The 22317-nt window shown below is 42.1% G+C and overlaps 1 protein-coding gene across 7 annotated transcripts in view; it reads left to right on the forward strand.

The window, feature by feature from the left end:
- Marchf10 (membrane associated ring-CH-type finger 10) overlaps positions 1 to 22317 on the forward strand; it is an 86713-nt gene that overhangs the window by 13556 nt on the left and 50840 nt on the right. For 6 of the 7 annotated variants that reach the window (XR_016538286.1, XM_090349978.1, XM_090349975.1 and 3 more), the window contains exons 3-4: positions 2115 to 2231; positions 22031 to 22199. Coding sequence is in view for 6 of the 7 variants with exons in the window: in XM_090349978.1 (XP_090206104.1) it covers positions 2115 to 2231; positions 22031 to 22199 (286 nt within the window). In the remaining variant the exon portion in view is untranslated. Of the gene's footprint in view, positions 1 to 2114; positions 2232 to 3617; positions 3710 to 22030; positions 22200 to 22317 lie in introns of those variants that run through there. The other variant, XM_090349979.1, reaches the window with a different exon arrangement.

Raw genomic sequence — 22317 nt, forward strand, 5'->3', positions numbered from 1 at the left:
CACACACACACACACACACACACACACACACACACACACACACACACACACACACACACACACACACACACACGGAAGGAAGGAGGAAAAAAAATCCCAGGAAATCTTTCCTGTCTCAACTTAGCTAAGGAAAGGGAAGATGGCAAGATTACTTTAGTGACATTATAATGTTGGATCTTTGCCCCAAATTTCTTTACTATAATCGTGGATAACTTGACCCTGTTAGATTAGAGGTAAATTAAAGCCAGACACTAGAGGCTCACACCTGTAATCCTAGCTACTCAGGAGGATGAGATATGAGGATTATGATTCCAAGCCAGCCAGGGCAGGAAAGTCCATTAGATTCTTTTCCAATAAACAACTCATACAAAAAAACCCAAAGTAGCACTGTGGTTCAAGTGGTGGAGCATTAACCTTGAACACAAAGAGACTCAGGGATAGCACCCAGTCCCTGAATTTCAAATCCCAGAACCAGAAAGAAAAAGGTAAATCTGGTCACTGGATCTACATATATGGAAATACTCCAAGAAGTGTTACTATTTCAGAGTACTTAAAATGCCACTTGACACATGACATACTTGGGTTTGTTCAGTCTTTGTACTAGAGGACAAGTATTGGGTACCAGACTTTATTTTAATTTTGCTAAGAAACTAAGGAAATTGTTGTGGTTGGCTATTCTTTTTATTATTTTGTACCTAAAGAGTGATATTTTCTTCCAAAGCAAAAATGTCATCAACTAACATTAAGTGCCAGGTGCCTAGGCATTGTTCAAAAGGTAGAATTCTCACTTATCAGCGGGAAGAACAGGCTAACTGCTAGCTAATGACAGTACAAATAGATTTTTTGTTTTTGTTTTGTTTTGTTTGCCAGTCCTGGGCTTGGCCCAGAGACTGAGCTTTGTCCTTGAGTTTTCTCAAGGCTAGAGCTCTACCACTTAAGCCACAGCACCACTTCTGGCATTTTTTTCTATGTATGTGGTACCGAGGAATCGAACCAAGGTCTTCATGTATGCACTAGGCCAAACTCCCAGCCCGACAGAACAAATAGTTATATGGTACAAAATTCACAGCTCAGATTACATATAATTTCTTGTATTAATATATGCTAGTTCTCTTTTATCTATAGGTGACTAATTCAGGGTCCTTAGTGGATAGCAGATGCTGCAAATAATACTAATCCTATAGATTGTTGTATCTGGTAGGAAACCAAGTGAGATTAATTCCCGGTACTCAGAGTGGCACAAACTTTGTGTTTCTAGAATCTTCCATTTGATGTTTTAAGATGAAGGCTGACCATGGGCAGCTGAGACTATAGAAATCTAAAATGCAGAGACGGGGGTGGGTACTGCTGTGCATTGCTTCTTCAGCAATTAGTTCAGCCCAGGAATGATATCACAAAAGTTGCTTCTTAGTAATTAACAGGATTGACCAAACAAACATCATATGCTGAAACTATAGAAATTTTTCTGTAAGTAGGAAGAAGTCCAAGGGGATAAAAGGAGACCCTAATACGATGTATTAGGTATAACCTTTCTTGAGAAAGCAAGCTTGTAACTGGACACATATGAGTGTGTGTATCATCTGAATTTACTAAAGTGGTGGCAGGCATTTGGGGCAAAAGAAAGGCCTGGTGATTCTTGGTCTTTACATTTGGTAACATGTAGGTTTTGGTTTAAATGATAACTGTTCCTCCACACACTTGTGTGGTAATACTGTTTTGAGAGGTGGTAGAAACTTAGGGAGGGAAAGCTAGCTGGAGGAAGAAAGTCACTGGGACTGTGTCTTTGAAAGTGATACCTGGTCCTGAGTTAATTCCTCATACTCCACTTCCTGTCTGGTATGAGGAGATGAATTTCCTCTGCACATATAGTCCTGCTGCCATAATGCTCTGCCTGAGCCCACGGGGGCCAAGCAACCATGAGTTAAACTCTCAGAAGACATTTATCTTTTAAGTTGTTTGTTCTGATTGGTTGATGAGAAAATGAATGCAAGATATTTGGTGAATTCTTGGAAATAGATGTCATGTATCACATGCTCTTTGCAATTGGAATTAAGCCTAATGTTTACCAAACCAGCCGTAGACCAATGATAAACGAACCGTTTTTTGTTCCCTAGGCTTGTTTGAGACGACATGAATTCAAAAAAGACCCAAGTGAGAAGAAACGAGATCAGTTTTGGGGACAAGACACAAGTGAGAGATCCTGGCATTCAAGCGGCTCATCTTCTAAACAGGTATGGAGAATCCTGAGAGGCAGTCTCTGCCTCCTTCTCCTGTTGCTGCTGCTGCTGGTGGTGGGGTGTGTGTGTGTGTGTGTGTAGATTTAGGAAAAAGCGAAACTGGTGGGGTGTGTGTGTGTGTGTGTGTGTGTGTGGATTTAGGAAAAAGCCAAACTAAAACCAAGGCATTAGCTGAATACAAGTGACAGACACCTATAATCTTAGCTACTCAGGTGACAGAAATCTGAAGATCTTTGTTCAAAGACAGCCTAAGCAGGAAAGTACATGAGACTCTTTCTCTCCAATGAACTATCCCCCAAAAATCCAGAAGTGGAGATGTGGCTCAAATGGTAGAACACTAGCCTTGAGCAAAAGAAACTCAGGGACAGGGCCTTAAACCCTAAGTTCAAGTCCCAAGACTTGAACTAGCAAAACAAAATAAAACAACAACAACAAAAAACAAACAGAAACACACACACACACACACACACACGAGATGTTATAGAATGTTAAAGGTCAAAGCAAAGAGAGGGAAGGTTGGGCCGGAGCCCCCTTCCTGGATGTCACCCACCATACCCCATCTGTGACCTTTCTACTTCACCTTCGTCAGACCTCAGTCTTCTCCCTTGTGGGTGAAGGGCTTGACATCCATGATACAAGGTACTACCAATTTAGACATACTGGAATGCTTTATCCTACGGGTCAGAGGCACTAGGCCTTGCCAAGCTCAGCATCATGTTTGTGACTTAAGGTCTAAGGTTGTTGAGTCTAGTTTTTATTTCAGAAGAATCTGTGACTCATACCTGTAATCTTAGCTGCTCAGGAGAAAGAGATCTGAGAATTGCAGTTTGAAGACAGCCCCAGGCAGAAAAGTTCCTTGACTTTCTTATCTTAAATTAATGGGTTTTGTTTTGTTTAGTTTTGCCAGTCCTGGGGCTTGAACTCAGGGCCTGTGCTTTCTCAAGGCTATCACTCTACCACTTGAGCCACAGGACCACTTCCAGCTGTTTCTGTGTATGTGGTACCGAGGACTTGAACCCAGGGCTTCCTGCATGCTAGGCAAGCACTCCACCACTAGGCCACATTCCCAGTCCCCAATTAACTTTTTGTTGTTGTTTTTTAAGCCAGAAGAAGAATTGTGGCCCAAGTGGTTGAGCACTAGCTTTTAGGGGAAAAAAGTCTAAAAAGAAAAGAGAGAGTGAGGGTAAAATGTACGGATACCTATATCATGTAAGAACTGGAAACTGTTTAAATACTTATACTTCGGATTATTATAATACTATATCAATATAGTGATGATGATAATAATAAGCATCATTATTGGATTCCAGGTAATATATTAAGCACTATATATATTAGCTTATTTAATTCTCATAAACCTATCTATCTATCCCATTTTACAGATGGGGAAAGTGGGCCTTATGAAGTTAAGTAACCTTGTCTAAGATTTCCCTGGCAGGGATTCCATGCAGGCGGGCTGACCTCTGAGAAAGGTGATGCTTTGAACTGTTGCACTATCCAGTCGTATTTCACATTTAAGATCTGGTCTGTCTAAGAATTTTACTTCTGCTGCATAAGAGCTAAATACCACAAATTGCATTCAACCTTGGTTGCTAGCATGGTGAATTGATTTAAGATGAGTAATATACTTCTTATGAATTCTTATTTAATATTTTATGCCTGAAATAGACTCGAGAGGAGGAACTCTCTCTTCCCTATCAGTGGCCTGGATCCCTGAGATAGATCTTGGGTACCTGATATCAATCAAGCCCTGGTTGAGATTTCTTCTTTAATCCAGGATGTTCTTATTGTGGTTATTTAATGTTTGGAGGATCTTAAAAACATCAGTGATTGATGTTTATGGATGTAGCTATATCCCTGGGAGAGATATATACTCCCTATTAAGGGATATAAAAATCACACAATGAAATATCCCACCTAGAGTCTGAAGGTGAAAGAGAGCATCTCACAATATTGACAGAGCCAAGAAAAGCATGTTGCCTGGCTCCTTTCCTGTTCATCAAGGACCAATATAACACCTGCTGATGATTAGACTTAGGGAGTGAGATTAACCCCCAAATTAAGTCTGGTTTGGCTCTAACAACACATTTGAGCAGGGAGATGAAGGTCTAACACTTAGAAACAAAAATCAACAATAGATAAGAATGTAATTTAAGTCAGCTAGTAGCTTGTAGTAATCTTCCTAGACTGAGCTTACTAAACAAATAGGTGGAGGGATTCTCCTGTCTTCATGCAGATTTCCTGTACTTCTCGTTTTGTGCATGTGTGCATTTGGAATGTTCCAGAATTACATTTTAATGCTCCACGCCATTGATGTTTGTGGCAATCTGCTGTCAGATTATCTTCTTCGCACCATGCCTTCTTTCTTTCAGTCATCATTGTATAGACATTCAACCACACCCAGACAAAGACCATGGCTGTACATGTCATTCTGTACAAGACCTTCTAAAATCATAGATTAATTAGATCTGACTTTCTTTCTTTTTTTTTTGCCAGTCCTGAGCTCTTGAGCTCAGGGTCTGAGCACTGTCCTTGGGCTTTCTCAAGACTAGAGCTCTACCACTTGAGCCTCAGCACCACTTCCAGCATTTTTTCTATATATGTGGTACCAAGGAATCGAACCTGGGTCTTTGTGCATGCTAGGCAAGCACTCCACCACTAGGCCAAACTCCCGGCCCCTAGATCTGATTTCCTAATGCTTCATTTGTTTTCTACCCAACACCCAAAAAACCCCCCACAATTTCATAAAAGTGGCCATTTCTATTAAACTATAAGGCATGGGTTTTATGTTTGCATTATGCCACTGTATGAGTTAGAAAACATTGCCTATATATTTTTCCCTCAATATTGATATTCCCAAGGCCAGACTTTGATTACACAAGTGCCTTCAAGGCCCCACCTTCTTGTCAGAAAGAGTGACAAAATCAGAGTGTTCACAGCAACATCAGAGATGTCTGCTTTACCCTGGTTATTACCGATCTTCTTTGAGGATACTGGAGGATTTGCCTGCTGGATACACACACAGAGGACACAGAAGGGCAGAGTGGCAGCTGTCCTTTGAATGTACCGCCTTCAATGGTCATCTGTAGGCTTGTGTGGCACCCCCCACCCCAACCCAGGCTCAATCCTCTCAACTCATGCTTGATTTGAATGGAACCCAAGTTCCCTTGGGAGACTCATACTAGATCCACAGAAATCCTCAATCCCCCCAGGTTCACGGGTTGATTTGGAGACTTGCCCAAATTCCTATAGAAATGTGATGGTTCTTAAATCACTAGAGCCTGGCATGCCCAGTTATTATCTCAACAATGGAGGGGATGTCCAATTTACTAAATAATCCTCTTTGGGCAAGGTATACCATACCAGGGAAGAATGGTCTCCTAAAGACTCAGTTTCCCAGACACTATAGGAAATAGGGAATAAGGAATCTAAGCCATCTTCCAAAGGGGAACCAGGCCATACAGATCTCATTTGCAGAACTCAATGTATTGTATGTCACACAGGGTGCTAGCGTTGTGAAACATCCCCAGCCAATAAAAAAGAATGGAAAGAAGGAAGGAAGGAAGGGAGGGAGGGAGGGAGGGAGGCAGGGAGGGAGGGAAGGAAGGAAGGAAGGAAGGAAGGAAGGAAGGAAGGAAGGAAGGAAGGAAGGAAGGAAGGAAGGGGAGAGAGAAAGGGACTGGGTGGAAAAAAAGATACAGCATCATGAGATGGTACAAACCCAACCAAAGCTCCTTCCCTGAGCAGAAATTCCCTGGGTAATTTCCTTGCAGAGATTGCTGTGGCCTAAAACTCTTAAGTAACGCTTTGCCTGTGATTTGTGGAGGCAGGTTTATCCCCTGATTGAGTGGCAGATAGGAAAGTAAAGTGCTGAGTGCATGGGAAATTTCCCCACTGCTTTGTCACTCTGTGAAGCACATCCCAATCACTTTCTGACACTTGTCTTGCAATTTTCATCACTTGTTCCTTTCTTAACCTAGACTCAAATTGTCACAATTCCGACATGAGAACATGTAAGGCATTTTAGCAGCATGTAATGACTCTCCGTGTCAAGATCTCTTTTGGGACACTTGCCTAGAGGTAGGGTAGATTCCCCAGCCATGCAGGTGACCTGGTACCTGTCTTGTCAGCCCTCATAACCTGGCCTCCTTGCTTCTGGCCAGTGGCTGAGACTGACGTGGGTACAGAGATTGTGCTTATTATCTATAAACCCAACAGGAAGCAATCTCTCTGAAGCCCATGCTTAAAGTGGCACTTTCTACGTACTTGTAAGTTTGTGGACTTTGCATAATAGAAACATTCATTAAGACCAGCTCTGTACCTCATTTCATTGTAAACTCAGGCAAACCACTGCCCTTCTAAACTCTTCAGTTTCCTATGAAGGGGTGACTTTGACTTATTCCTCATCTCATCCATGGTTACACTTCTAAAATCCAACCTAAGGGGACAACTGAGTTGTACTTCCTTCTCAGGATTACATCAGCCATATGGACTATTTAACCAGACTAGAATTTAACAGGGAAAGGCTGGCTGAGATGACTCATGCCTGAAGTTTACTCAGGAGATAGAAATTGGGGAGGATTGTGATTTAAAACCAAACTGGACGAAACATAAATGAGACCCGTGTCAATCAAATGAGCTTGTGTGGAAGTTCACTTCTGTAGCTATGTGGAAGGTATAGTTAGGTGAATCTCAGTTCCAGGCTAGTGAAGAGAGTGGTAGGAAAAGAAACTTTCTTTGGAAAAATAACCTAAAGCCATAGGTACTAGGGATGTGGATCAAATTGTCCTGACAAGAGGCCCTGGCAGGATAAATCTCCAGTGAGGAGGGAGAGAGGAAGAAGAAAGGAGGAAGAGGGATGAAGAGGGGAAAAAACAGGAAGAAAGAGATAAAGGAGAAAAGGAAGAGAGAAAAGAGAATTTAACAGGGAAATAAACATTAGCATTTCATTATCAAGTAGGAGCTAGATAATTTAGTAAACTATAAAACAAGGTTTCTTGAATTAGAAACATCCTTCCTTCCCTTCCTCCGTCCCTCTCTTTCTTCTTTCCTTCCTTCCTTCCTTCCCTTCCCCCTCCCCTGAGCCAATTGCTCATTTAGAGGAACTGACACAATTTACAGGGGCACCGGAATATTCCAGCCCTTTAACACAGAGAAGGGACAGGAGCCCTGACCCCGCCACCCTCGCCAATAGAAGATGCTGAAAATGATTAATTAGCCCAGGATGGAGGCAATGAGCTGGGATGCAGTGATGCAACCCGAGCCTTTCTCATCTTCCAAGTTCCTATATCCATGCTGGAAGGGACAGAGTTCCAAATGTACCAGCCTCCAGGCTGTCACTGGGAACTAAGAGAGATAAGCTCTCAGCTTTTCAAGAACATATTTTTCTTTTTCTGATAAGAATAGGATTATCATCTATTCTCCCTCAGCAACCAAGCAACTAAATATTTAGCATCCAGGTCACAGGGACCCAAGGTTACACTGGAAGAAAGCAGTTAACCTGAAACCAAGAAGCTGCTGGCAGTGCCCCAGTCTTGTTCCCTCTGTGCAATGTTGGCGTAAGTGAGCTCATCTGAACCTCCCATCAAGCAAGGGAAGCTTCGGGAGAAGGGCTGCTACCCAATGTAAACACTTGGTTTAGTCCATGAGAATCCAAATAAACTTGGAAGATACACACACACACACACACACACACACACACACACACGGCTTCTTCTTGTAACCTGAAGTGGCTTAATTAAAAATTTAAAAAAATTAGAGATCCATCCTCCATGAAAGCAAAGGTCTAGAATTATGTTATCCAATACAGCAGTCAAAAGCCACATGCAGCTCAAATTAATTAACAGTAGAGCAATGTGGCTCAAGTGCTAGAGGGATTGCTCTGGTGAAGTCTGGGATTTAATTTCCAGTAACAGACAGACAGACAGACGGATGGATGTAGTAAGCAAGCGATCTGGTGGCTCTTGTTTGAGGCTCTCAATTGGAAGCCAGCCCAGGCAAGGAAATCCACAAGACTCTTATCTCCAACCAGCAAAATTCAGGCATAGAGATATGGCTCAAGTGGTAAAGTACCCAAGTAAAGTCCCTTAGCAAAAAAGCTAAGGGACAGCTACCAAACCCTGAGTTCAAGCCCCAGTACTGGCAAAAAAAAAAAATATCTATCTATCTATCTATCTAATCAATCTATCTATCTATCTATCTATCTATCTATCTATCTAAAACTGAGTTTCTGAGTTGCGATGGTTATGTTCCCCATACTCTGGCCAGTGGCTGTCACAGCAGTAATCCTTGTCAACATATAGAGCATTGCTGGAATTTGTTAGGGACGGCACTCCTGAGGATGACCAAGTATGAAAAGCAAGTATATGAGCACTGCATCCTGCAGCTCCTTTGAGATGCTGGCTGGCCCCTAACTGAGCTGCCAGGGAAGCCCAGCGCCATTCGCATCTTACGTCTTGGGCATTTGGGGATAATTTGCATGACTCACCTGCTTGTTCTTTCTGAGAACCTTCCCCTTCTCTTTCAAAGAAGGTGTTCATCTCCTAGGAACTCGTCAGTGTCAACTCACTGACACCCTGAACTCTGCATGGGATATAGCATCTGCGTTCCATGAATTTGAATCATACTTTCATCTTCTCTAACTTCTATGGGGTGGGGTGGGTTCCACTTTTCTCCCCGCCGCCTCCCAGCCTCAAGCCTGTGTGCTGAAGAGGCCTCACACTCACTCTCACAGGCTGGTGCTGGTTCTAACTACTGAAGGCCCCACCCTGAGAGGTTGTGAGTCATCTCTCACACCTGGCATGGTGTTTGTCACAGTTGCCCTCTTGACTCTAGCTTAGATCTGGGGCCCTCTGGGCACACCTGGGTTAAAAAAAAAAAAGGCAGCTCTGCACACTGCGTCTCACCCCAACTTGAACGTCATGGAGAGAGAATGTGCAGCCCACGAGCTGGACAAGTGTGGATCTGTGGGAACGTCTCCTCTGAGCTTGTTTAGCATTTTAGCTGTGGATCTCTTCACCACTGAGTGTCCCCGAAAGCCCCTCAAGAGACTAGATGCAGCATCTCCCCCCACACTGGTTCCTCTTTCTAGATTCTTTTTTTCCTTCCCATTTCTTCCCAGCCAGAATTCTGAAAGTTGGTTCAGCCTCCTCCTTCTCCTTCTGTTCTTGCTCATGCTTTACATCAGATACCAAAAGTCTGCCTGTCTTGCTTCTCTCTTGAATCTGCCTACCATCACTTCCCTTTGTTGGGTCCTGTCTTTTGGTGTCTGGACTATTGCAGGAATCCATTTCTCAGACATCTCATTTTAACCTCACTTCCTCTAGGTAGTCTTCCAGAGTGATCCCTAGAAGCAAATTGGATCATGACACTCTCTTCTTTTTTTTGCCAGTCCTGGGGCTTGAACTCAGGGCCTGAGCACCATCCTTGGGCTTTCCTCAAAGCCAGCACTCTACCACTTGAGCCACAGCACCACTTGTGGCTTTTTTCAGTGTATGCAGTACCAAGGAATTGAACACAGAGTGTCATACATACTAGGCAAGCACTCTACCACTAGGCCAAACTCCTAGCCCCCATGACACTCTTTTTGTTAAAAAAATTCTTCATTTGTTTTCATTGTCTTTGGGGTTAAGTTTGAACCCCTTAGCAAGGAACTCAAGGCCCCCTCTGGTTGACCAGTTTCCTGCAGAGCTCTCTAGCTCATCTGCCCAACCTTGAAACTCTCTCAACACCTGGAATATTTTTCTGGAAAGACTTTCCCAGGCTTCTCCTGGGAGCCCCGTGCCTGGCTCTTCACCTTCTTTTTATATTTTCAGGATATTATTTGGGCTCAAGTTCTCCAGAAGTTCATCGTCCTCTCTTAGACTAGGAGCTAGTTAAGAGCAGGCACCGCTTAGTGTTCTGTTTACAAGGCCTGGCCTGTAATAGGAGCTCAACCTGTGTTTGATGGCTAATGTATTAGGAATGTGCACATATTGAAAATCATAACCATGTAGACATAACAGCCAGATTAGGGATCCTCGCCCTGGGCAAGACAAGAGAGAGGATTATGTTACTTGGAGTAGCGCATGCTCAGTGAGCTGGCCAGCAATCACCGAGAGGACCAGTTTGGGGCTCAAAGATAACTTCTCTGAAGTTCAGGTTCTGATTAATATAATTTTTTTAAAGGTGACCAGGAATGAGCTAAATAGAGCATTCCTTTCCTGGCATACCACTGTGCAAAGACACACGTGGTTTCTTTTGTCACAGGCAGACAAGCACACAGAGACATAAGAATGCTAGATTCCAGCTCACAATGCACAGAAGAAACTCAGTATCATCCAGAAGTAACTGGCCTATACTTGACAACTGAGGTCATCTCCTTGTGGCTGAACTGGGGTGGTTATCTGGTTCTGCCAGATAACTGAGACAGGCCTGATTGGCTGTTTCTTTTGTGCTTGGGTTATGGATTCTTTGGAAACCAATGTGCAGGCCCCTCTCCAGGCAAGCCAGGGTCTTGAGGAGCCCCAATAGCACAAACAAATAATTATCTCTTAAGCAAGGACAGCAGAGTTGGTGGCTCCTCAATTGCTGCATTTTGTCTTAGAGTTCCACCAGGTAATTTAAAAATAGACCATGACATTAAAATGGGGACAAGTGTCAGTTTAAATTGTGACTGCTTCCAGAAGGTTGTCTTGCCTTTTTATTCCAACAGAAAAGTCAGCCAGCCTTGCCTTCTAGCTCGGACATTTCCGCCATGCCGGCAGGCCAATTCAAACACCAAGAATGATCGCAGCTCAGGGAGATTGTGGGTGTCAGGAACTGGTGGCCTCTGACCCAAACAGTTGCCTGTGTTAATTGGACTTAGCAGCTCAGAAATTGCATGAAAATAGGTTATAATTTTTAAAAAATGCCTCGTTTCCCCTTTGGATATAATGTTATATATTTCCGCTTACTACACTTGATTAAAAATTGTCTACTTTAAAAAAAATGATTTCAGTTCATTTTGAAAACTAAAGCCTTGTTAAAAACCAATTAAATATTAGATATCAATTTAAAATTTTTCAGTCGCAAGATATTCAGTTGCAGACCTGCATTAAATGTATTCTGTAACATAGAATTTCATCCTAAAGTAGTATTTTATTTTCATATTGCCTTATTCATTTAAAAAGTATAATATAATTATTTTTCAATTAAAAATAAATTTTAAATTAAAAAATTTGAATAATAAAATAAAATGCAGAAATTATAAATCACTTATGTACAAGACACTCTGTTAGGTGCTTTGGGATATAGTAATGAATTAACTCTGCCCTGCTCTCTGGTATTTTTTGCAGTGTTAGTAAACTAAGACATTAAATAAATGCCTGCAGCTCACAAGGTAACTGATGAGTGTAATAAAAATTCCTGGAGGAACTGGGAGGGAGCGAAGAAAAAGGTGACATTGTCCAAAAAGAAATGTATTCATTACCTGACTTAAGAACAGTAACACTTCTGTGTATTACTTTTATAATAACGATTTTAAATATATATTTTTTAAATTGCTGGAGGGGCAGGCACTGGCAGCTCATACCTGTAATCCTCGCTACTCAGGAGGCTGAGTTCTGAGGCTGGAGGTTCAGAGCCAACTGAGACAAGAAAATCCATGAGACTCTTACCTCAGTTAACCAACAGAACACCAGAAATAGAGCTATATCTTAAGAGTGCCAGCTTTGAGCAAAAAAAAAAAAAAAGTAGGGACAGCAGCCAGGCCTTGAGTTTAAGCCTTAGTACCAGCACACACGAACACGCGTGCGTGCGTGCACGCGTGCACACACACACACACACACACAGAACCAAGGGAAATCTGAGGATACTTTGTAGAGGATGCAGATTTGAAACTGGGTCCTAAAGCCATGTCAGGTGAAAGAGCTAAACCAGGGCTCAATTGGGAAATGACTTGCCAGGATGTATGCTTCTTCCCCTAGGATGCTTCTGCTTCACTGTCCTCTGGGGGGCACTATCCAACACCCCTACCAGGAAGCTGCCCACACCATTGCTCTCCTGGCTTCTATTCTATTCCAGCATTCTCCCTCTTGTCATCCCTGTTGATCTCCTGGCCACTCTTTCCTTATCCAGTGAAGCTCCAGTTCAGTCTCTTATATGCCCATCTCCTGATTTTCTACCACATAATTTGGTGGCTTCAATATCTCATTGGATAATCAGCCAGTCCCGAGGCCTCTCAGGTCATGATGCATCCTAATTGCCATCCACCCCTGCCTCCAAGGGAATCCCCAGACTTCATGGCCATTGAAAAGGTTTCTGTCTCCACATCATAGATCACGACTGCTCCAGTCCACCGCTCTGCTGTCCATCACGTGCACTGCTTTTCCTCCATCACTCCAGGAATTGCCCATCCACTGAGCCCTCGCCCTTTGTCCTGTGAGCATTCTCTGTATTATGTTTCACCCTTGTGCTTGACCCCTTTCTTCATTCCTGAGCCGGCCATGGAAACCTGACCATTCATATCTCTGGGCCCATATCCACACCACTGGCTACTGCTAAAGGAAAATCACCCTACTTTGAAAAAATGAACCAACAATGAGTCACAGCCACCAACCTCCTGGCATTCCTCAAAGTTGCTCGGTTCCTCTGCTTAGTCATCTCTGTCACCTCAACTCTTCTCTCTGCAGCCCTCAATCCCATATTCCAATATTTGAATCTTCCCATATTATCAACCTCTCTATGTATACTCACCATCCACCCTCTTGCCTTTCTCAGGACCCTAAATTTATCCCTTCCTGTATCTTCATCGCTGTACCAGAGCTTTTCCTCTCAGTGTTTATCCATGATCTAAGGCCTCTCACCGAAGACAAGTGGACAACCCTTCCTTATCCAGACCTCCCCTCCACTTACTTCTCCTCCTTCACAGCCTAAGTTCCCAGAAGAATTATTTACGCTGCCGGACTCCCTTTCCCCACCTCCTACTCACTCCTCAACCCACTCCAATCTGGCTTCCACATTCACAGCTCTGCAGAACTGCTCTTTGTGGAGATGTGACTTCCCATCAGCGAATGTGGCAGATACCTTCCTGTCGCCCCCCCCCACCAACATGCTAAACCCTACCACAGCTCTGGATGCTTGTGCTGATGTCACTTCCTGTCTGCACTGTATCCTGATAGCTTCCTTCCTTGTCTTGTGTGTGTCGGGGAGCGGTGGGGGGGGGGGAACCCTTCCCCACTTTTTAATCTTCCTCCACTCCCCTGCAGGAATTCTGGGGTTCCTAGGGACTTTTTGTTCTTACCTAGGGAGTCTTAGTCTGTTGTTGCACCACAAACTTCTCTGGTGAATTCTGTAGATTTCCTCTTTTCAAATAGCCAAACTTTCAAAGGAAACCACTTTGTATTGAAATAGTCATCAGAATATTTTTAGAAATTTGTGATTTGGTAATGCATGTGCTTTCTTATTAACACATTAAATAGCAAGTGATGGGTGTAAAGGGTATTTTGAGACATCTGCAACAAATCTAATGAGATGTGAAAAAAATATCTGTGATTTCCATTGGTGACAAAAATCACATATCCCTCTAATACTACTGTGGTTTTATTGGCGGCATTCATAGATGACAGATATGCTTAGATTCCAGGTAGCAGTTAGATTTGATAAAGATGTCTTTTTTTGCCATCTCCACTCTTAAGAAGCCTTGCTTTCTATATTCTCAATTTATCTCATTAGCATTTTAACTGCTAAAGTCAGGGTTTTAGCTGCCAATGACTCCCAAATCTGTATTCCCAATCCAACCCCTTTTGCCATCTCCGGATCTAATATTCAACTTGATTGCCTCAAAAGACACCTCAAGGGCTACAGGCCCTATGCTACAAGTTCTGAAGGGAATACCCCATTCTTCCTCTGTTCCGTACTGTGAGAACCCCACCTTCTCTCCACCCTTCCTCACTTCCATGACCTGTCCACTCTACTTCCCCAATATCTTTCTGATCCAATTTCAGTTATTAAAATGGCTTTCTAACTTGTCCTCACGCTCCCATTCCTACTTCCCAAGCCCATTATGTACCTCAGGGACAGTGGTATTAACAGGTAGAGAGCACAGTTCCCCTGCTAAGGCATAAGCTTTCAAAGTGAAAATTCATCATATAAGCAACAAGGCCCTGTGGGATCTACATACTGCCACCTATGCCTTGTCTGCACTGGCTGCAGGGCCCCTTATGTCCAGGTACTTTCTGCTGTAGAGTCTCTACACATGCTATTCTGTCTTGCAGTGCTCACCTGCTTCAGGTGTCAGCTGAGGAGACATTCAGGCAGGGTTTCCCTGGCCATTCCTACCCACAACTAGCTGAGGAATCTCTCCGCCCATGTCTGTGGTTCCTTTAAAAAATTGACAGGGATAATGTTATACTTGTCACGTAACTGTCCGAATAGATAATCGAATTCCAACGTTCGAGTGGAAGCTCTTCCAGGGAAGGCCTTGATTGCACTCATCATACTTTCATCTCCAGGGTCAGAGCTTCTCTTGCCTTTTCCTTGGTGGACCCTTGTCATTGTCACTTCCAAAGCATCAAGTGTCAGATAAGACATCTCTTTCAAAATTTGTGTTTTGTTTTGTCTTGCTTTGAGGGTGATGGGGATCAAACCCGGAGCCTCATACATGCTGGGCAGGAATCAAAACTTACCTTACCTGCCTGCATCGACCATTGTTCTCTCACTATTAGTTGCTGATATCATGGAAGAACAAATTTGAATGTAATGAATGACCATTTATTATGAACTATGGATAAAGGTAAGCCTTGTCAGGTTCCCTCCTTTCTCTTGTTACGCCAGCTGTGTTTGTGCCCCATCCAGAGGGATCACTGTTGCATTGGTTTCATCGGACAGAGGTTCTGCCTTCGCTTATTCCATTTCAGTAAGCTATTTTTTGTTGTTGTTCTTGTTGAGGTAAGATCTCCTTGTGTAACTTGGAATCTTCATCTTCATGTCTCAGCCCTCCTGAGTGTGGGGGTTACAGGTGTACACTACTATACCCAATTTAAAAATGTTCTTTGAATTCAACTTTCTAAGTCATCTAAGCTTTTTTTTTTCCCCAGTCCTGGAGCTTGAACTCATGGCCTGAGCACGGTGCTTGGGCTTTCTCAATACTAATGCTCTACCACTTGAGCCACAGCACCACTTCCAGCTTTTACTCTGTATGTGGAACTAGGGAATCAAACTCAGGGCTTCATGCTTGCTAGGCAAGCACTCTAGCCACTAGGCCAAACTCCCAGCCTATCTCAGCTCCTTTTGAGGTTCTATTATTCTTATCCCCAGAGGAAAAATATACATTTTCCAGTAAATTAGATAGATAAAGAAGCTAGTATAATCATTAATCAAAGGTACATATAGGCTACGAATTAAAGTTACAATCTTATCCAAAAATGACAAGAGATTTTTTTACGGTAATATAGGAAATTTATGTAAAAGCTGACATTTTCATATGAATCCTGAAATGTAAATTAGTATGGTATTTGTGAAGGATGTTTTAGGAACAAGAAATTAAAATCTTCATAACACTTTTAATCTAGTGGTTTAAATTCCCACTGTGGTGAAGTTAAGAACTAACAATATACTTCAATACACAATGACTTTTATCATAGCAAAAAGTCAGAAGCAATCATCATGAACCACAGAAGAATTAGGATATTTATAAAAGGAAGAATATATTGTAAAAAAACAAATGAATAAACTTTATTTAGCAGGTTTACTCCGAGTCACATTAGTATTTTAATTCTAAAATTATTTAATATTTATTTCAGGGTAAGCAAATGAATGAATATATTAATATGATTAATGAATAAAGATTTTAAATGTAAGAGGAAAGAGACACGCATAGAAAACAATGGAAAACCTGCAGTGTTAAATTTTAATTAGAACTATTGCTGTGAATTCATAATTCTTAAAATACATCTTCTTAATCCAGTTCAATAAAAGAATTTAGAAACAATATTCTTCTTGCAGCAGTGGACACACTAGCTTTTTATTTTATTTTTTTGAAACAGGATTGTAACATGTTTCCCAGAGCTGCAGGCAGGAGGGTATTGTCTATAGAATAAATAAGAGACAGAAACCATGTTATTTATATATGGCAGCCCAGCTGACTCCAGAAGCACATCTGTACAAAGAGAGAGCAAGAGCTAGACACTGGTGGCTCATGCCTATAATCCTAGCTACTCAGGAGACTGAGATCTGAGGATCACAGTTTGAAGCCAGCCTGGGCAGGAAAGTCCATGAGACTTATATTTCTAATCAAGCACCAAAATAAAGCCAGAAGTAGAGCTATGGATCAAATAGTAGAATGTCTTGAGTACTGTCTTGGGACAGTGCCCAGGTCGAGATGGAGAGAGAGAGCGAGAGAGAAAGAGAGAGAGAGAGAGAGAGAGAGAGAGAGAACATGCACAAGGGTTTCTTGCCTTAGTCTCACTCTTACCCAGAACCTCCCTGGGAAGCTACATTTTCTCATGGGAGACACAAGTAAGGAAGAACCTCAGTTTAATTCAGGTGAGTGATAACTGAACCCAAAAGATTCTCCCAAAGCCTATTGATTATTCCTATCTCTTCTTACTGTTCCTTTTTATAATTCTGGTGAACCTCAAAATGTTCTGAACACAAAGGAAGAAGGGTTTTGCTGTGTTTAGACTCTTCTTGAAGCAAGAGGAAGTTAAGCCTGCTTTGTATTACAGCAGCATGCCGTGTAGAACATACTTTATATTTATTTAATAAGTAAAGGCTATTTACATCCTACCCTGAAGGCTATTTATACAAGCTGCCCTCAATTCCCTATGGCAGTTTTTGTGTGTGAGACTCTGTTTGAACATGGACTTTGGGGACCACACTCTGAGAATGTTCATTTTACACACAGTCCCCTGCTCAACCTTGCTTGTATTGTCCCTGTTTGATTGTCGAGGTTCACTGCCTTAATGACGCTCTTTCATGATCTCATGAGACTAAATTTATTTCCAATGTAATAAGCACACAATCTTCCTCTGGCATCAGCCTGATACTTCTTTTTGCCTCTTCCTGCTTATTTAGAAAGTTCTGCCCTGATTTGCACCCTGTCATAAGACCTGCTCTGCTCAGCCTGCCCTCACTGTCTCCTGGCAAAAGCTTACTTCCAACACATCCATCAGCCGCTCAGCCGCAAGGCTCTGGGGAGGGACAGAGGGGCAGACAAGTGAGAACCAATTTCCTGGGCCTGGGAAAGGAACCATCAGGCAAGGGTGGGAAAAATGACTTCAAGTCTTTTCTGTCCCTTAACTGCTTGAGTCTCGTTGTCTTCTAATAAGCTCAGTTAATATGACACCTTACCATCAGTGTTCACCCTCAGTTTCTAGTTCTCAAATTCTTGGGGAATTACATCCCACTTTAATTTGAACCATCAAAATGTCATTAAGTGTTACCCCAGGGCCTGGGACATTCTCTAATTATAAAGTTCCTTCTCCTCCCCCCATTTTGAGGTTTTCTCTGAAATCTGTGTGTGTGTGTGTATGTGTTCTGGGACTTAAACAAACAAAATTCAGCAGTCCCTGAGTTCGTTTCCCTCAAAGCTAGAACTCTATCACATGAGCCATAGCTCCACTTATATATTTTATTTATTTTTTTGTTTTGGTTTTGGTTTGGGGGCTCTTTTGGTGGTTAACTGGACGTTAGAGTCTCATGGACTTTACTGCCTGAGCTGGCTTGCAACTGCAGTTCTCAGATCTCAGCATCCTGAGTAGCTAGGATTACCAGTGTGAGCCACCAATGCCCAACAAATAGAAAGGAAAAAGATCTTGATATTTTAGGCACTGATTTTGAGAGTTAGAGCCACTCTTCTTCCCCAAAGGAATAACACTGTGTTGCTGTCTCTACCACCATGTGACATTTCAACTTGAGAACGTATGCAGAAGAAATGAAAACTATAATTTTCAATGCCTTAAGAGGAAAATATGGTTCTAAAATCAGCTTTAAATCCAAAATTTAAATTATTATTTAATGTATTATTTTATATTTGCTATTAGAACATCACAATGTGAAAAAATGGTCCCCATTAAGAGTGGATGACTTTCACCTGCCTCTTTTTGGCAACTATAACTTATAGAATTACACTTATACTTATAGAATGATAACTTTAGCTACTCAGGAGGCTGAGCTCTGAGTATCTTGGGTTCTTGGGTTGGAGCCAGCCAAGCCAAAAAAGTCGAGGAACTCTTTTCTCCAATGAACCACCAGAAAGCTAGAAGTGGTGCCATGGCTCAAATGGTGAGAGATAACCTTGAGGAAAAACAAAGCCAAGGCTATAATACCTGAGTTCAAGACCCAGTACCAGCACCAGCATACTAAAACCATTATAAAAGAAAGCAAGAACGCCATATGGGTACTGACTCTCCTCTCCATTCATTTACTTGGAATGGAGGAAATGCAATAGGATTTTTCATGGTAGTTAACATTCAGTGGTTAGCTGCACAATTTTTAACTGACCATAACCAGGCATTGTGGTACAGACTTGTAATCCCAGCACTGTAACACAGACAGAGGCAAAAGGATTGTGAGTTCAAGGCCAGAACCAAGGCCCTGTCTAAAAAACAAACACCACAAAATAAGCTATACCAAACAAAGCTGAAGAGCTTGTGAGTAACTAACTATAAATGTCAACACTCATAGGATGCGGACTGTGTTCTGGGTATATAGTAATGTCATAAATACTGTATGCATATATCTGTTAATTTCCCAAAATTCAGGTACTATTATTCATGGACAACAAACCCTGAGATGCAGAGAAATAAACCCCAAGGATCACACGATGATTATGTGCAAAAGCCCAGATTCACTGCTAAAGAACTGGTTCCAGAGTTTTAAATACCACACTGTAGTGCCAGAATGAGTTAGCACAACTTCTCTTTCCCAAGACCATCTTCCCCAGATGGCACAGTGGGTTTTCAGGGGAGAGGACAGATGAGAATGGACAAAGACAAAAGATACAGAAAAGTGACTTGTTCAAAATTGCTCAGTGAGACATGCAGAAAAAAGATAGTTTATAAGAATTAGAGGCCTGGACAAAGCTACCTACTTCTCTTGGCAGTTTCTATACCCTGACAATAATGGCTACCTGAAACTAAGGGTGATAGAACCAGGAATCTGAAAAGACATACTCAGAAAGCAGGTGCTCAATCCTCTACATTCCAGGCAATTTAGTTGGCCATGCTACTTAAGGCTCAAGAGATAATGGATGGGTGAAGGTAGGATTAACCTGGTTTTAGCACTCACCCAGTAAAGTGTCTCTTGTCTTAACACCTCCTGGGGCAGGCACTGAATTCCAGGCCTGGCTGCAAGCTCCTGCTCTGATGAAACAGCATTGGTGTTGAAAATCTTAGCTTGGAGCCTCTTTCTTGCATTTCTTGGGGCTGGACACCAAAGGCAAATTGCATGGCCCTAGGTGGACAGAGTTCTCAGTCCACTAAAGCCAACAAACTATTTGTATTAGACAGTTTGTGGAAGGAATTCTGTCCCAGGCTCCCTGCTGCTCTTCTTAGGACCGAAATCTTAGACTGCGACTTTCCTAACCCAATGACAGCGTTAGGGCCATCATTAAAATTGGCCCATATTTCCTTTTTCTGAGAATAGAGAATTCACCTCATGTTCAGAAATGACCTAATGTTTCATCTTTGACATTTCAGAATAATTTTCAAGGATTTCTATTAAGCCACAGAATCAAAAGGGAAAGGGAGGACAATCAATTCATTATATACTATCCTTTCCCTGTCCCTTTATCTCAGAGTGATCTGCTTTTTAAAAAATGTGGAGTAACAGTAATTATTTGTCTGAATGTTGTTATGGAAACTCTAAATCTAAATACATGGTTTGTCATCTCAATGGCTAATGATGTGTCTACCTGTAGATTTATAGAGACATCTGCATAGGAAACTGACATGGAGCAGAGTTGTTGTTTTATTTTTTTAAAGTCTAGTTTGTCTTACACTGAGCCCAATAATTCAAAGCTATTCAGAGTATTTTCCTGAGTCAGGAACCTGTGAAATGAAAATGTCACACTGTCAGCAAGAACGATGAACAAGATCAATACAAATTGCAACAGTTGGCGAGGATCTGGGGATATTCATTTAGCATCCCATGTCTGCAAAAAGACGACACTTTCCCAGAACTTTCCAGTATTTTAGACTAATGTGCAATATTAGCACTGGGATTAGGAGAAGAGTTTGTGGGGTTTGTTACAGGATGTGTAGCCCAGCAAATCATGCTAGCGCCAGAACCTAAAGCCATAAGATTCTACTTAAATCAGGCTTCAAGATCAAGTTTCTGTTAGTCCTCTATATTGGGTTTCTTTATTTTTTTCTTTTTTGGTTGAATATGTAAAAAATTGAATGACTGAATAATTTTCACTGCATCTAGATGCAAGGCTGGGTGAGATACTCTGACGCTGAAAGAATCATGATTTGCCTGTGCATAGATTTATATTGATTTTGCTACAGAAAAGGAGAAGGAGGAGGAGATTTCTTATGAGATCTGTCTTATGTTACAATCAGCAACTCAGAATATTAAAACTGAAATCAAAGCCAGGCATTGATGGGCTCATACCTGTAATCCTACCTACTCAGGAGGCTGAGATCTGAGCTCCACAGTTCAAAACCAGCCCCAGAGAGGAGAGTCTGTGAAATTCCTCTTCAATTAAGCATCAACAAAGCCGATAGTAAAAGCTTTTGCTCAAGTGGTAGAGTTCTAGCCTTGGGCACAAGAGCTCAAAGACAGTGCCCAGGTCCTGAGTTCAAGCTCTAGGACTAGCGCACGCGCGCGCGCACACACACACACACACACACACACACACACACACACACGCCCTGAAATCTGGAGCCAGGCATCAATGGCTCACATCTGTAATCTTAGCAACATAGGATGCTAAGGTAACAAGGATTGAGGATTGGAGCTAGCCTAGGGAGACAAGTCTGAAAGGCTCTTGTTTCCATTAACCAGTAAAAAGCCAAAAAGTAGGGTGTAGCTCAGGTGGTAAAGCCAAGGGAGAGCCAGAGACCCTGAGTTCAAGCCCTAGTACTGGCATAAAGGGAAGAAAAGAAAAAACAACCTTAATTCTGATTTAGTGAGTAGTCAGACCCCATTAAACTAAATTTCCTTTTCATTATCAAGTCCATGAAAAACATAAGAAATAGTTTCCCTCACCCATCCCCAAAGCAGTTCAAATAAGAAATGGGAAAAAAAAAACCCACCATTTTTTTCTCTTCAAATGTAGCTTTCAACATGAGCTATTTATTGATCATAAAGTTATTTGCAGGTCAGGAATGCATATTATTTTTTTTTAAATAATATGTTGCCAGGGCCGGGAGTTGGCCTAGTGGTAAAGTGCTTGCCTAGCATGCATGAATACCTAGGTTCGATTCCCCGGTACCACATACATAGAAAAAAAGCTGGAAATGGTGCTGTGGCTCAAGTGGTAGAGCTCTAGCCTTGAAAGCCCAAGACAAGTGCTCAGGCCTTGAGTTCTAGCCCCAGGACTGGCAAAATAATAGTAATAATAATAATAATAATAATAATAATAATAATAATAATTTGCCAAACAGACTCATAGAAATGCCTTCTTTACATACTGTTTCACAAAATAGATTCAGAAGGTTGGCTTTTAGGTCTAAGCTGATTCTCCTAGCCCATCCAAACCTCACTGGCCAAAGGCCAAGTGGAGCCTGCAGTGTTCCTGCTCAGGGATTCCCCACATTTGCATCATTTTCCTTTTCCCTGCCTGGCAAAGGTAACCTACTTGGACCCTCTCCTTTTCTGTTTTCCCACAGAGTGTTAGTGAGGCGGAATCTCTAACGGAACCAAGATACACAAAGCTACCTTCAACGAAGTGTGATGATAGACTTCCAGCAATTGACCCAACACCGATCAAGCAGAAACATAAAAGTACCATGACCCCAAAGAAACCAGAGAAGGCTGGACCCAGCAAACCCTCTCCAGGTGAGTAGCTGGTTTATCTCATTTCATCACATCTAAAATTCCCATCATCAAACTCAGATTGCTAGTGGGATACTGGTAGTTCATGCCTATAATCCCAGCTGTACTCGGGAGGCTGAGA

This window comes from Megascapheus bottae, chromosome 17 (assembly GCF_031878675.1).
Source record: "Megascapheus bottae isolate mThoBot1 chromosome 17, mThoBot2.hap1, whole genome shotgun sequence".
NCBI classification, from domain to species: Eukaryota; Metazoa; Chordata; class Mammalia; order Rodentia; family Geomyidae; genus Megascapheus; species Megascapheus bottae.